Source organism: Numenius arquata, chromosome 1 (assembly GCF_964106895.1).
Source record: "Numenius arquata chromosome 1, bNumArq3.hap1.1, whole genome shotgun sequence".
In the NCBI taxonomy this organism is placed as follows: Eukaryota; Metazoa; Chordata; class Aves; order Charadriiformes; family Scolopacidae; genus Numenius; species Numenius arquata.
Genome location: NC_133576.1, coordinates 94,778,142 through 94,793,243, shown reverse-complemented (window position 1 = coordinate 94,793,243; position 15,102 = coordinate 94,778,142). Strand labels below are relative to the sequence as shown.

Genomic DNA, 15,102 nt, shown 5'->3' with positions numbered 1-15,102 from the left:
TTAAACATTTGAAAGTTGAGAACTGAGAATTCCAGCACCTGTGAAAGACCTGTACATCTATATAATTCCTACCACAGCCTGTATCACATTCATAATATACTTGTCCTGAAAGACATCTGGTAATTATTTCATGGAAGCTTTACCTCAGATCCTAATGCCGATGCTGTAAGCTCACTCACAATACTAGCAAGCAACCCACAAGTATTAGAAACCAGGTGTGAAGAGAAAAGTTCATTTTCTCTTCTAAGGCTGTTCCGTACTGGTAAAACCACAATGACCAACATCTTTTCCAGCACTTCCCGAAAGCTTGTCATCCCTGAAACATTTTCTTCACTCTGCATTATGAAGAGAAAAATGACAAATGACACTGTTCTTATTTAAAAGAAAGACACATTGATTTTCACATAGTATAAGCATTAGACAATTGAAAAATCCATGACTTGTTAAAAATAAGAAATGTCTAGAGGGAAAAAAATAAGAAAAATTCTCAAAGCTATCATAGTATGCATTCCTTTGTCAAAAAACTTATTAATATTCTAATTTCCAGAATGAGGTGGTATGGACTTAGTTTATTTTATTGGAAAGATAATATTGGTGTCCTTCTCAGGAGAGAGCTTTTCTTATAGCCCTCCTTGCCATAGTATGTATAGTTAGAATAGAACAGATACACAGCTACTTGTGGAACTCTTCATATCACTGTCTTCCCCCTTGTCTAAAGAGAAACTCAGAACCTTTTTGGCTTTGGTGTTAGCAAAGAGAATCTTCTGTGCAAACAGGTAAGATAAAACCAGTGGTGGGATGCTTTATGCAAAGAGTTGTTACTTTGCTGAATGAAGACTTGAAACAAACCTAAGCTTAGGCATCTACTGTGTTACTGCAGAAAACACCGTGCAGCAGAAGGAAACTCTTAAACTACATTTCTGCTAATTTAATGTTCCAAAATAAGTAAGAATAATTTTTGCTCAGACATTCTCCAAACAAGAAATAAGTGGAATATTTCAGACTAAAAGATGAAAATTGGATAAAATGATAGGTTTCTGAAACAAGCCTTTTAGAAAGAAAACACTCAGGCATGTTCAGCTACATCCTTATAAAGCTAAAACTTCAACTTATATGACTGTTTTTTGTTACAAAGTAAAGCAAGTTGTTAAATTTTTGGAATATATCCTAACCTGGCTAAGCTTTTCCATGTGTGCAACCAAAAGAGGGAAACGATGGGCCAGAGCAGAGTCATTCTCAGTGCTGACTTGTTTGACCATGGACCGCAGCAACGCTTCTCCATCATAAGCAATCGGAAAAATAGAGGTCAGTTTTACAGAAGTGTGGCAGAGAGCAGACATAACAGCAGCAAGAAGCCGGCTACTGGAGGTTTTGAAGTTTGCTTCCTGGATGTCCTAAAAACATAAAAAGAAATTAATAGAATGGCACCATTGCATTCAAAGTAAATGAGGGAGAAACTACTTTTGAAAGGAACTTTCCAGTTTTATGGTGATCATAAAAATAAAGAAAGGATTTCGTATACTGTTAGCTTTCCTGTGAATTTTACATTATCTTCTCTCTTAAGCTTCCATTTAGATCTTTCAAATTGGAGTAATTCAAATTATTTGGTTGACATATTTGAAAATAATAAATGCATTTAAAAGTACTTTCGAAATAATAGCAACCTTTGAAGACGAAGTACTTTTAATTAATCAATTTAATTAGAATAATATATTAAAGAACTATTATTATTCCTTGAATTTTGAGATGCTAAATGAATTTTCATGCAAATAAGCAAATTGTTTACATCTCACTGCAATCAACGTAAGCAAGCGACTAGTGTTTAATGTGGAATGCTTATTAACAATAAGTATGATACTCAGAAGAAAGTATAATATTGCTAGTTTCTCATGTACTTTGCTGAATCAGAGCACTGTTGTAACATTTAATAATGAGAAATTACTCAAGTATTAGTGATGAGTATAAAAAATGCCACATGTATGCTCCCTAAGCAAAGTGTAGCAAGAGTAATCACATGTAAGGCATGGCCTCAACACTGAAAAAGCAGGTGCTGACAGTTACCAGCACCACAAATTTTCTTCACTGTTGCAGAGAGAATCTTACTGCTAAGGGAGACAGTCGTTCTTAGGCTCTTGTTGAACTCAGACACTTTTTTTTTTAAAAAAAAAAAAAAAAACAACCAAAAAAATTCAAAACAACCAAAACCCAATTAGTAAAAAACCCAAACCACAGCCGAATTCAAGTTGCAAACCAGGATAAACACAAAAAAGGAATAAGGTTTTAAATACTGCTTGGCTTCTCTTTGAGCAAAGGGGCAAGCTAAGTTGTAATATTTACTCGTGCCATTTTAACATACCTGGTCCAAACAATTCAACAAGTCACAGAGACAAGCCCACTGGAGAGCTGGTGTTGGATAAAATGAATGAAAGCAAGCTGTGAACGTATTATGGCATTCCTGAAGCACAGCTTCTAGAAGACTGAGAGGCTGACTGAGGTATCCTTGTGGATCGTTGTCCAACTTCACCATGCAATGATCAACTCCTTCAGATAAAATTTTTCTCAGCAAGGTCCTAGTTTTTCCAATGCAATCTGCTAGTTTGCTTGTTTCTTCTACAACTGCCTTAGCTGTAGCTACAAGGTTACAGAAAGAGGTGCATTAAATGTACAATAAATGAGACATTTTCATATTAAAATGCACGTTTTACATACAAATAAAACAACTAGAATTTAGCAACATTGATGAATCTACATTCAGAGACGTAATTTCAAAAGGAAAACACTGAAGTCTGTTAAACTACACTGAAGAAACCTGAACACCAGAAACTTCCAGTTTTCCGGTATTTCATAATACATGCTGCATTTTAAATATGAGCATTGTTAAACTACAGGCATGAAAAACAGATACTTGTCTTTCAAATTTAAATTGTGTTCACCACCAAAGCAGCTACTATGTACAGAAATGGGAAAAAAGAAGATACAAATAGTCCAAAAGAACTCAACCATAAAGTCAAACAAGAAATTGACTTTAAAATACATGCAAGTTACAGTGTAAACGTGCGGTGTTGGACACTTGGTTATGCAGATAATTGCAAACAGAGTATTTCTGACAATAAGTCTCTTAATTGCTCCAATAAAACCATATATATAAGCAATTTCATCTTACAGCATATCCTACATGAATACTTAGATCAAATTTTGAGATGCCCTGTAGGTTATTTACTGATAAATATAAAGCAAATGAATTAAGAAGAATACCTGATATTGGATATATTTCACAGGTGTAGACCCTCAGCAACCTCAGGCAGCAAGTGCCCACAAAACGCAACCTTTCTAAATCCAAAAGAGTAGCAGTGTACTGGAATCCTTTAAGGCCACGAAGTTCTTCAACTCCCAGTACCAGCGTTGTCCAGCTCCAGTGAAGAATGCTCAATAAAGATTCAAAGCATTCCTATTCCAGGGTATAAAGGATACAGAAGATACGATTTTGTGTTACAAACAAAAAGTGAACTTTTAGCAGTACAAGATGAAAAGCAAATACCATCTATATCCATGTTTATTATGAAAATATATTGTCTATACACATCTACCATACAACACACAAATCCTATTTGCATGAGAATAAGAAAGAGCACTGAGAACGTAAGGAACACTTCACTTTAACACCATGCTAAAAGCAATTTATAACATAATGTGTTTGGAAGTCTCTCAGTAATTTAAGAACTCGCAACTGTTTGTGTTTACCTGTAACACAGATTCTTCAATAAATTTTACTTGCTTTGTCTGCGTACGAATAGTGTAATACCTACTTTTAACATAATACATTGTCATAACAGTAAAGACTTCTCAGGGCTGTCTCTGCTTTGTTTTTAAAAAGCAGATACATCTGCAGATGTATGGGAACAATATCACATTTATGCTTTCTGTTGAAAGATTAATAGAAGCACATGATAGTCCACAACAAATTTGAGGATTTAAAAAGTTTTCCTTGTCCAAAAATTTGTCTCTACTATTGTCAACTATTGTCTACTAAACTGTCAACCATATTTAATATATGGTTGACAGTTTCATAAAGTTATACCTTAGAAGGCAACCTACAAGTATTTAGTATTGAATACCATCAAGCTGCAACAATCAAGCTGATTGTTCAAATTTAATTATAAAATGCTTAACGCTCCAGAAAGCAAAAACTCTCCTCCTAACCCAATTCAGATCTATAGTGAGGGAGAACAGCAGTAAGATAATGAAGAGGGAGGATACAATGTGAAGTATTAAAAGCCATATGAGTTCATAGCTGAATGCAAATATTTTTAAGCAAACATATAATCAGAGTAGCTACTAATACATCAATAATATAATTACTAAAAATACAAATTGTGTAGACAATACATTTCTAGAAGAAATTTTAAGAAGAGATTAATCCGATCATTAGAGAATACTGGAGAAATGGAGAATACATAAATGAGAGGAAGCAAGCTGGTTAAAAAACTGGACTGTGAGTGTCCGTATGGATGCAACAACTTCAATGTAACTATCAGTTGAGAATAGTGATAGTAATATAGTATAAAACATAAACCATAGTGGAACTGAAAATAAAATAATCCTTGCTTGTAACAGATGAGGAAGGGACTGTACTTCAAAAACATGAAGACTGAATTATAGCCTTATCCTGCATGGTAATATTGCATTTCAACTTAATACAGTATTCCTCAAAATTTGACTAAACTCTTTGTATGTTAAGAACTGCAGACTATCTTCTATGAATAGTTGCAGTTCCCTAAGCCTATTAATATTCCTTACCTCAGTTTATCAAAGTTCAATTAAATGCATCTGATCCTCAATGTATATTGGAATGTATCCAAGAGGAAGATGAATCTCACCAATGACTCATTTATGACAGTAGTTTAAAAGGCATGGAAGATAGCATATAGTAACGCTCCCTTAAAACTCTAAAAAACCTGCTAATATTAATTTCTTGGCAAGGAGTAAGGCTTGTATATTGAATGCAACTAATAAATATGAACTCAACCCCACAACCCCCCAAAACCCCCCAAAACTCAACTTTGTAAAAAACACATTTCTAGACTCTCATGCTCAGGTCAATACCAAGCTTAGCTTGTACTTAAGCTTCCATCTGAAATCCACAGAAAAAGTTAAAAAAAAAAACAACCCATGTTCTATGTATCAGTGTACCTAACTTCTGCTTGATAAAGTAGGCAGAAAAAAAATCATTAGTTATTTCCACATGTACCTCTTTCAGTTTTATAAGTACGAATGAACTTGCAGAAAACAGAGAAGATTCTTGATAATACTCACCACTGAGACAGTTCTGGCAAAAGATCTCTTTAAAATATGCACAGGTTCACTGGTTTGCTGCTTTCCTTTGGATGCACTGCCATCACTTGTTGGCAACCTAGAAGAACAATTTAGGAACTGACTTGAAAACTGCACTTTTTACTATGTTAAAACATAGTTACATAACATTTATCATGGGAATAATAAATTTATGGTAACTTACTGTAAAGCACAATTTGTTGTTTGTTTTCATTAAAATCATCTGTTTGATATTATACTGCTCCTAAACTGAGGCCTAATAAATGGAATACTTCCCAACTAGCAAAAAATTCAAGGATGTTAGGTGAAAACATGAGGTTCTACAAAACTAAATGAAGTTCTCAGAACATAACAAATGAAGAATGACTGCGAGAAAAATTGCAAAGAAATAAACGTTGGTATAACGGATTTATTACTTCTCAAACACACTAAGTTTTCCCTAAAATTTTCAGATGCTGATTTCCTTAGCTTAATACAACAATAATTTCATGGAACGTATTCTTACTTTAACAGGGCTTCTGTTTAAAAAACATGTAAATAAATCGTTATAAATAGAGGTCGAAGTATTACCTGTATAGTAACTGCGGGATCTGCCCCGCGTTAACATCTGTACCATTATTTGATTTCTTGGAACTTTTAAACTGAAATACAACACTGAAAGAGAAATAATCCAATCATTATTCAAGTAATATTAGACTTCTTCTTTTGCATTAAAAAATATTGACAAAAAATGTACCCATCATCTGTAGTAATAGAGGCCTGTCCATGAGATCCACAATCACTGCTAGGTCCTGACACTCTTGCCCAGGCTACATACCACCAGCCAGCTTGTAGAAGTACCGGTTCATCAAACATCATTGCGTACTTTTCTCTGGGAGAAGTAAATATTTAAAAGGAGATACGTGAATTAGTTTTTAGATTATTCTTTAACAAATTACACCCTGCTTATAAAAGAAAACTGAAAATTAATGGAATTAAGTTATTAATCTCAAGTATCCATATGTAGTCAAACTTTTAAAATATTTCATTGAAAAATATTGTAGTAATTAAAAAAAATACCAATTCAGAAGGACCTACAAATGCCTAAGTCCATCTTCACCTTGCATTTTGAAGCAATCAGATATCAAATGCCAAATAGAGTAAGGAGAAATTAAGTTAAATTAACACACACAAACCCAATTACACTTCATATATAATACTGCAAGCATTAATTATAAAGTATTTATTATGTTCTTCCAATTAAATTTCAGATTTTTTTTTGTAAATGACGAGCTTATTCATAAATTCTTAGAAATTACACATGAATATTTAGGAAATATATATTTAGGAGTATTGATACCTAAGAACTAAACCTATAAAAATTAGTCATGGATTATTTGAATGTTGAATTATTTCATAACAGGGAACGAAAAAGCAGCTAAAATATGGTTAACCCTATCCATACGCACAAAATCTTTCAAGCAATAACTTCTTGTATTCTAATGAGCTGAAGCACAATAACCCTTCTTTTGGTTATGATAATTTCATATTGCAGCAAGTTTAATGCTGGAGTTGTTCAATGCAAATGCCCATTTGTGCCTGACAGCATCCCTTTGATAGAACTATTGAAAAGAGCTGCTGCAACATTTTGTCTTGTCTTCTCAAGACAGGAATATGGGATTTGACTTTCATTTATACAAGAGCAAGTGTGAGATGATTTTTCATTCTTTTAATTTAGTACCATAATGGCTTGGTGAGGTATTTGGTTTTTTACTACTTTACACTCAAACAAAGTGTGTTGGGCACGTTTTACATCACTTTCTACAAACTCCTAATGATGTAGATCATCTCTGTTTGTATTTAAAGTGATTTTAAAATGTGTATGAATAAAGTAAAAACAAAGATCAAGAAGTAGATAGAAGTAGGCAAGGAAAACATCTTACCTAGCAGCACAATCATACGCTAAGACATCTGTTTCAGCAAGAAGGTCTCCATCAGTCTCATGGTCTCCCCCATCTGGACCCAATTCAAACAACTGGTGGAGTAAGAAAAAAAAAGGTAAAAATACATTTTAGGTGTTACAAACCTCATACTACCACTTTTTCATGCCTGGCATTCTGGAAAACATCTACTACTATTCTTTTCTCTTCCCAAAAGTAATTATGAGTTACTATCACTGACAGGCAAATTCCCATCTGGAAGTCAGGATTTGGTAATATCATTAATTGTTAAAAAATAGCAATTGACACTGATCTCCCAGCTTTATGGCCAGATATATTTTAAAGTAGAGAAACTCCCTAAATCTTGCAGGCAAGTCAGATGCAGAGCATCTAAAAAAGGCAAAGTTGGGCGAAAGCACAGGCTTTCAGTCATAGGTTGACATCCACGGAAGATACACTCAACTCCTCTGGAAAGGGACAGCTTGACTGCTTCAGCAGAGGTAGTCAATAGTGCCCTAACAGTTGGTGAGTAGGACGAAAGATGGTATCTTTTTCAAGAACTTGGGTTTCTTACTCAGTCAAAAAATCACTCCTACAGCTTGATGATTTTGGAAGAGGACCATGATACATGGCTATGACTGCTCTTGCAAATACCTAGTTAATACACCGTTTATCTGTGGTAGGACTGGCAAATCTTATCTTGGCTATATGCTAATCCTAGACAACCAGAAACAAATTGAAAAAATAATACTAGAGTACTTTCATATGGTTACTGCCTTTAATATTTAAATGTTAGCCATGTTGGTTTTTTTGGTGTGTTTTTTTTTTTTTTATGTTTCTTGGCTTTCCTTAATCATTTGCAATTCTCAGTCATTGTGTTAAGCTAGAATAAAGCACAAGTACTTATTTTGGATCTCTTCTCGTCTTATGCAAATGTTACTGCCGAGCATAATGCCCTCCATTTCCCTGAAACAAACCTTAATACCTAGTAATCTGAAAAAAGTAAAAGAAAACTCAATAACCCACTAAATGACAAATAAAAACAATAACATATTCCAAATATACACATCTAATATAAACCTCAGACAGATATTAGGTCCTTCGTTTACAAAGTCTTTCTGGGAGTTTCTGACTGAAATCCTTATTAAATGCAGGAACAGAAGCTACTTATCAGACATTGGAGCTCTGTTATCACACTGTGTGTTTATGTGAGCTTTTCTATCCAAAGCCAGGTTCATTTATTTACTTAAATTTCTCCAGCCCTAATCATCCTTACGTTTGGCACAAAGCAGAGTTAAGTATGCTTGGTGCCATTCACTTTCAGTTGAAGAATCCCAGCTGAGAAGCTGTCCAGAGAGCCGTCTGAGAAAGAAGTGGCAGGGACTTAGCTGGCACCTAAGTAATTCCAGCTACTGACAAGCACTCTCAGTTTTTGAGAAACAGCCCCTCATGTATCCTGACATAGGATGTGACTCTAACTTGAAGCTCAAAAAGACCAATTTATTGCAGGTGGACCTCTGAGCTTTGTGTAAATAGATCACAGAACCATTCGACCCACTACCATATCTGCTTGAGATGCCTGTAAGACGGCATAACGTTTGTGAAGGTAAGAATGGGTCAATTGTTGACAATTAAGAATAGTAATTCTCAGATCTCTACTCCACCCTCCTTACCTGCATAAGGTTCATTACTTCTTACTGAGAAGTTGTCTTTTAGTTCTATTACTAATGCTTTTAATATACAGTAAACCACTCATCCATCAAGAACTAAAATTAATCATGGTTTTAGGTGACATTCCTACAGTTCTGATTTTAGTTCTAGTTTACAGTTCTAATATTGTTTAAAACAAAACCAAAATAACTTACCTTTATTTTAGCAGTGTATTCACCCCTACCTCCAAAAAGACCAAGACCACCTAACAAAATATCTGTATCAGCACAGAAACGGATAGCTTCTACTGAGTGGGCTGAATAACCCCAGCCTCCTCCATGACCTGCAGGAAAAAAAAAAAACAATAAAAATACAGTTAATCTATTTTAGTCTTTCATTCCGCAAGCCTGATTAGCTTGTGCTATAAATTTTTACTGTGTACATACTTTCAAATCTGTTAACAACACTATAGTCTTCTTTAGAATAAACTTTCATTACTGCTTGAGTCTCCTCTTCTGTATTTGCTACACCCATTTTTAAGTCCTGCATAGCAGCCAAAGTATCAAGACAACCTAAAAGAAAGCAAAACCAAAAAACAACTCAAAATTTCTTACTGTTGCTTATAATCAGTGAAATGGAAATGAATACCAGTTAAAAAGATCAAAGCAACCTATTTTGACCCTAAACCACACGTATGCTACCAAGTATCATTATAGTTTTGATTAGGTCAGGGGACACTGCTGTAGAATCTCAGGGTTCACTACTGAAGATCGATTTAATTTAATTTATTCATTTTCCAGAATGACCAAGAAATGTGATTAAATCAACTTTGCAACTTTTCCAATGGTAAATAAATTGCCAGCAACACCCTTTTCTTTTTTTTCCTTTTCACATTTAGCATACTATCAAAAAATGGTTGAAGTAGCAACTGAATTATGGGCAGATTTGAGAGCCTTCAAAAATGTATTTTGTTTCATATACACGAGTACCTAACATGCCTTACTGACTCAGACACAAAAAAGTACTGTTCAAGTTAAAATATCTCTAACACACAATGAAGGGAGCAGGACAATGGACTGATCACTCCTCACAATCAGTGAGCAATGAGCCAAAATAAATTCCAAAGCTGTGCTCTGAAGCATTGGGTATGTTGCATATGGCCAGTTTATACACAAACACAGTGGGATTATTTTTTGTTTAGGTAGGCTTTTTAGACTACAAAAGAAAAATCGTATTACTTCTAGCACCCCTTTCTACAAAACTGCAAAGACTTAAATTCTTATTTTAGATATTGCATTTACTCTAAAAAAAAAATAGCTTATTTAAGAGCACTTTTTTTTTCCTGTCTTTTGGAAACTCCAGGTTAACTTAACAGTACTAATTTTATTCTGCAAACTGTCCAAAAAGATCATCTAGGAAGGTCTTTTTACTTTATTATGTTGTCCTCTAGTAGCAGGTTCCATAAGAACTCTAAAATTCTCTAGCATCATTAAGATGGTAGAAGGTAACTATTTTGATTAAAATTAATGCATATCAGCCAGACCGTAAGTGTTAATTAAGAGCAACGACAAAAGACTACAAAGTAAAATTCTAACTCAAAAAAGTCAGAAAGCTGTTAGATTACAATTCATTTATACATTAAGTAATGTTTCTTTATTTCATATAAGCTCCTGACTCATCAACTATAAATGTATACCTAGAATGTGCAAAGCTGCGTGAGATCTGGTGGTTAGAGCTTTGGAACCTGTTGGTAGAGCAAGTTCTGGACTCAAAATACTACACCGGGATTGCATGTCTGGAGCTGAGGGAAGTCTGGAATCTGCAACTACTGCATTGTAACTCCACAGTTCCCTAGCATTTGGTCGAAACCTAGAGGAAGACAAAACAGAGTAAAAAAAAAATAATAAACCTTTCACCTACCAAAAAATTACAAAAAAATCTAACTGATAACTACGTTTTATAAGCTATTTTATGTAAAATGTAGATCTACTAGTACAAACTCTTAAAACTGAACATCATTACACCAAATACATATAAACTTTACTAGCTTAATACGCTAGCAAATGGAAAGTCACAAAAACATTCTTATTGTACTTCAAGTCAAACAGTCATATTACAGGTTTACAAGTTTCAGAAAACGTTAAGACACTTTTCAAAGCTAATAAATATTAAAACAATATAATCTATTAAGAAGCATGAAGTAACTAGCAAAGTACTAGATATAATAGCAGATGTGCTCGAAAACGATAAAGATGCCAAGTGAGAGTAAAAGGGTTACTCACCTTCAAATAAGAGTAAAAAGATCTTGAGAAATCCAACATATTTTGTTTGGTGTTTTTTAAATGGATAGCATCACCTTATGAGTTTTTAAGGGATTATAGAAAAAGGTAGCATAAACAAGGGAATACAAAGACTTTCTACACTACAGATTAACATGGAGAAAAAGAAAATGAAAAAAATGAAGTCTTTGATATCACTATGTAAAAGGAAGAAACAGAAGACCTATGGGAGCGTTCTGAATAAGCACAAAAGTAACTTTTCCTTGGTACACTGTTCTAAAAATCCAAATGGGGCTAAGATGGTCTAAGTAATAGACAAAGAAATACTTTTAACTAAAAATATTATAGGACACAATATGTATTCAGGATTTCAATGAGTTAGCAATGTGCGAGTTTATACACACACAAAATTAGTTTAACCTTTTGAATTTCACTACTACCTGAAAAAGTAAATCACAAAGCTATGATTCTTCATAGATTTTCTAATCTTTAAAATCTATGTATTCAAGAACGCTGTCTCTGTACAGATAAACTCCCCCACCTTCATATAAATAGACATGAGTAAAAATGCCCAGGAATAGTAATTAATATACCAACTACTTCACTACTAATAGGCATATTCATTAACATGTCTCTGCTTTAGACTGTTTTAATATTTTCCATTAAGCAAGAATGGGATACAACACTAAAATAAATTTGTGCAGGCTCCAAGAATCCATTCTTCAGTTAAAGTATTTAAGCTCTAAATTTAAAGTCCCCAAAATTTTGCAAGACAATAAAACACCTCAACCCATGTTTACCCATAATATCCTTAACATGTGACTCTGAACTTCCTCAAGCTGAATAACCATTTTAGTGTGCTAAAGTTGAGTGTCATCACCTTTTCTCCCTTGAAACTTGCTGCTTTCCCATGGCTATTGATAACTGCATTTTGCTTAAATTGAGTCTTTCAGTGTGTTTAATCATGCTGACAATATCATGACTGAGAGCTTTAAGGGATGTGGGTGCTACTCTTCCTTATTTCAAATCTCACCATAATTTAAGTAAGAACTGATACCCAGCTAATTAGATTCAAAAAATCCTGAGGATGTGCATAAAGCAGAAGTACAACCATCCCATGAACTTCAGATGTCATAAAGGAACATGCCTAAAATTGAAGCATCCATGTTTGCTAAGTGGCTTTAAGTTCTTGAGTCTCCATTTTGGATGAAGACATCCGAAGTAGGATGCAAGTAGCCTATGGACATAATGATCTTTTAACAATATGATCCTACAAGATACTGTCTTTTCCAGATGAATTCAGACTAGCTGGTTCCCTGCTTTACTCTGAGTGGTTATTCTCGTTTTGCCTAAGTCTTCAAAGAGTTTAAACATCATCCATCACTTGCACTCAAGACACAGTTCAAATTTCTCTCCCAGATCCTGGCTAACATAGCTTTATGTATATAGCTATATATAGCTTTCTATAACATCATTATAGAAGAATTGGATGTTATTATTCTGTTTTGGAACAAGGGCTTATGATCTACGCCTGCCCAAAGACTCCACTGAAAGCAACCACCCCGAAGACTGTGAAATAAATACAATCATAATTTGAATGTCTAAAAACACTTACTTAAATGGCATATTTTGACCTCCCAAAATGTCAGAACTGAAAAGAATACTATTACTCCACCCCTTTTCCTATTTAAACCTTAATCACTAATATGTGAGAGAAGGATGAAAATTTAAAACACAAGATTGTGGAAGCTGGGTGTGGCAAGAAAATTATTCAGTGAAGTGTTAAGTAGATGGAGGAAACAAGGGAAGAAGAAAAAGAGTAAGTAAGTGGAATAGATTCGACTCTCCTGAACATCATGAGACCGGAATGAGAATGATGCAAAAATGAAAAGGAATTAAAAAAAAAAAAAAAATTGGGCAAGAGAAGATGTTTGTTTTGGGCTTACTTGAACAAATCATCCAAAAAACGTGAAAAAAGATATATGGAAGACTAAAAGTTGTTTTTTCTTTACTAGGGAAATGAGCATAATCAAATCTCCAGCCTCCCAAAATATTTTAAAAAGATTTCTATACTATGACCTTAATAGCTATAATCCACACTTGCCTCCAAATAACATCATAGACAGGATCCAGACACACACCAGAACCTTGAAGGTCTTCCTGCTCAGAATCATTGAATGTTTTGCAACTGCCATCTACTTTGTTTATCAGAAGACATTTAAAAGGAGGAGGTTCTGATATTGAAGCTGGTACCAAACCTAAATCAGAGAGCAAAAAGACCAGAAAAACATGAAGACTCCACTCATTACGTGGCATTTTTTATGCATGAAGCATTAATGTAGTAGGGAAGAACAGATATGCTGCTACAGCAAAAAATAAACTGTAGTAAGATTTAAGTGCAAGAAAAGCTTAGACTTTTACATTCTTGCTTTTGATAAAATTAATTTCTAAAGGAGCTAGGATCACCACGTGCAGTATAACTAGAAAGTAAAAATACTTTAATTCCCTCTATTCATGTTTTTGACGTGTTGATCCTCTGTTGTTCGCATGATTGAAACTTATTTTCTCCAATACTTCTATAAGTATTTAAAATATTATAGAAAAGGTCTTGCCTATTATATGCCTGCTTGCAAATATCTCTGATGTAGCAAGCACGTGAGAATTAATGAGAGCTTCGTCGATCCGGAGAAAAGTCTGGTCTCCGCTCGCTCCAATCCATGTTGCTTTGCGTCCATATTTAGAGCCTATATTAGGCATAGGTGCTGGTTTTGCATTCCAGTAGGGCATATCCAGAATTGGTCTACCAAGCTGACCTTTCTATAGGGAGAATGCAAGAATTAGTAAATAACAGTAACAATAAGTCTCAAAGATGAGCAAATTACTTCAGTAGTTTCAGCATACAAAATCAGTAATTTGGAAGAGATAGCCTGCCACAAAACTACCTTCAAAAAGCAATGGCTAATGTAAGTCAAGCATTACATCTTTAAATAAAAGGAACAAGTTACTGACAGATATTCTCCTCCATATTCAGTTAGATTTTTGAGTGAACTTTTTTTTTTTTAATGCAACTCAAAGTCTCCACTATGGATAACCCTCCTTTCCATCTTCAGGATTAAGTATGAAAGTTTTATTCTCCTTTAATACCTAGGATCTGAATAACTTCAGTGCTAAACAAGGAATGAGTTGATAGGAAGAAAAAAAAAAAAGTACATTCAGATTCAGACAGTCTACATTCCACTCAATTCTGAAATAATATGAACTGCAAGTCTTACACACCAAATACCTCTTAAAAGTACCTAGAAATCAAGTGGCACATCAAATTCGAGCTAAAAAGAGCATAAAGTGTCTAAGCAAGCACCTCTGCATACGCTCATTAACATCCTGACCTGGAGATCTAGGTCCTCATCTCCTATGTACAGCTAGTTACTGAGAGATGGACCAACAGTTCTTATACTGTACCTAAGTATGTAGTAAGAACTGCTGCAATAAACCTGTTCAGACTCCACCTATCTCACTCAAGCAAAGGAGATTCACTGCAGGCTAATGAAGTCAAGCTAACTTTTTATTTAGAATGGTAAGGGAGAAGAAACTTGCATGTACAGCAAGTATCTTCTGTCCAGCATGTTACTCATCTCTCTTTCTACCTGACACTGTACTGTATGTAAACTTAGTTAAGACATTTTCAAGAAATACACTTGCTTTTGAGCTTGTCTTGACTTTATGAAACTTTCAACAAACTTTCAAGCATTACAATATTAAAACTAGACGCTTAGAACAGGTGGTCTAAACACAGTCTAAATTTATTTTTTCTTTCTTTCAGAAGAAAAAACTCTCAGTCAACAGACAGGCTGTAAAATCCTATTTCTGAGAGTGAATTTGGTTTCTCAGTGGCTAAGTTTCACTGCAAGTCAACAAAGCTTAAA

At 34.3% G+C, this 15,102-nt stretch overlaps 1 protein-coding gene across 1 annotated transcript in view; it reads right to left on the bottom strand.

Annotated features, from left to right (window-relative positions):
• MYCBP2 (MYC binding protein 2) overlaps positions 1-15,102 on the bottom strand; it is a 197,842-nt gene that overhangs the window by 97,427 nt on the left and 85,313 nt on the right. The window contains exons 22-34 of the mRNA XM_074168975.1: positions 13,792-13,996; positions 13,284-13,437; positions 10,597-10,769; positions 9,347-9,472; positions 9,116-9,243; positions 7,254-7,345; positions 6,068-6,202; positions 5,902-5,985; positions 5,314-5,410; positions 3,256-3,448; positions 2,357-2,631; positions 1,173-1,394; positions 144-335 (exon numbers count right to left, since the gene is read on the bottom strand). Of these exons, the coding sequence (XP_074025076.1) occupies positions 144-335; positions 1,173-1,394; positions 2,357-2,631; positions 3,256-3,448; positions 5,314-5,410; positions 5,902-5,985; positions 6,068-6,202; positions 7,254-7,345; positions 9,116-9,243; positions 9,347-9,472; positions 10,597-10,769; positions 13,284-13,437; positions 13,792-13,996 (2,076 nt within the window). The remainder of the gene's footprint in view (positions 1-143; positions 336-1,172; positions 1,395-2,356; positions 2,632-3,255; positions 3,449-5,313; positions 5,411-5,901; positions 5,986-6,067; positions 6,203-7,253; positions 7,346-9,115; positions 9,244-9,346; positions 9,473-10,596; positions 10,770-13,283; positions 13,438-13,791; positions 13,997-15,102) is intronic.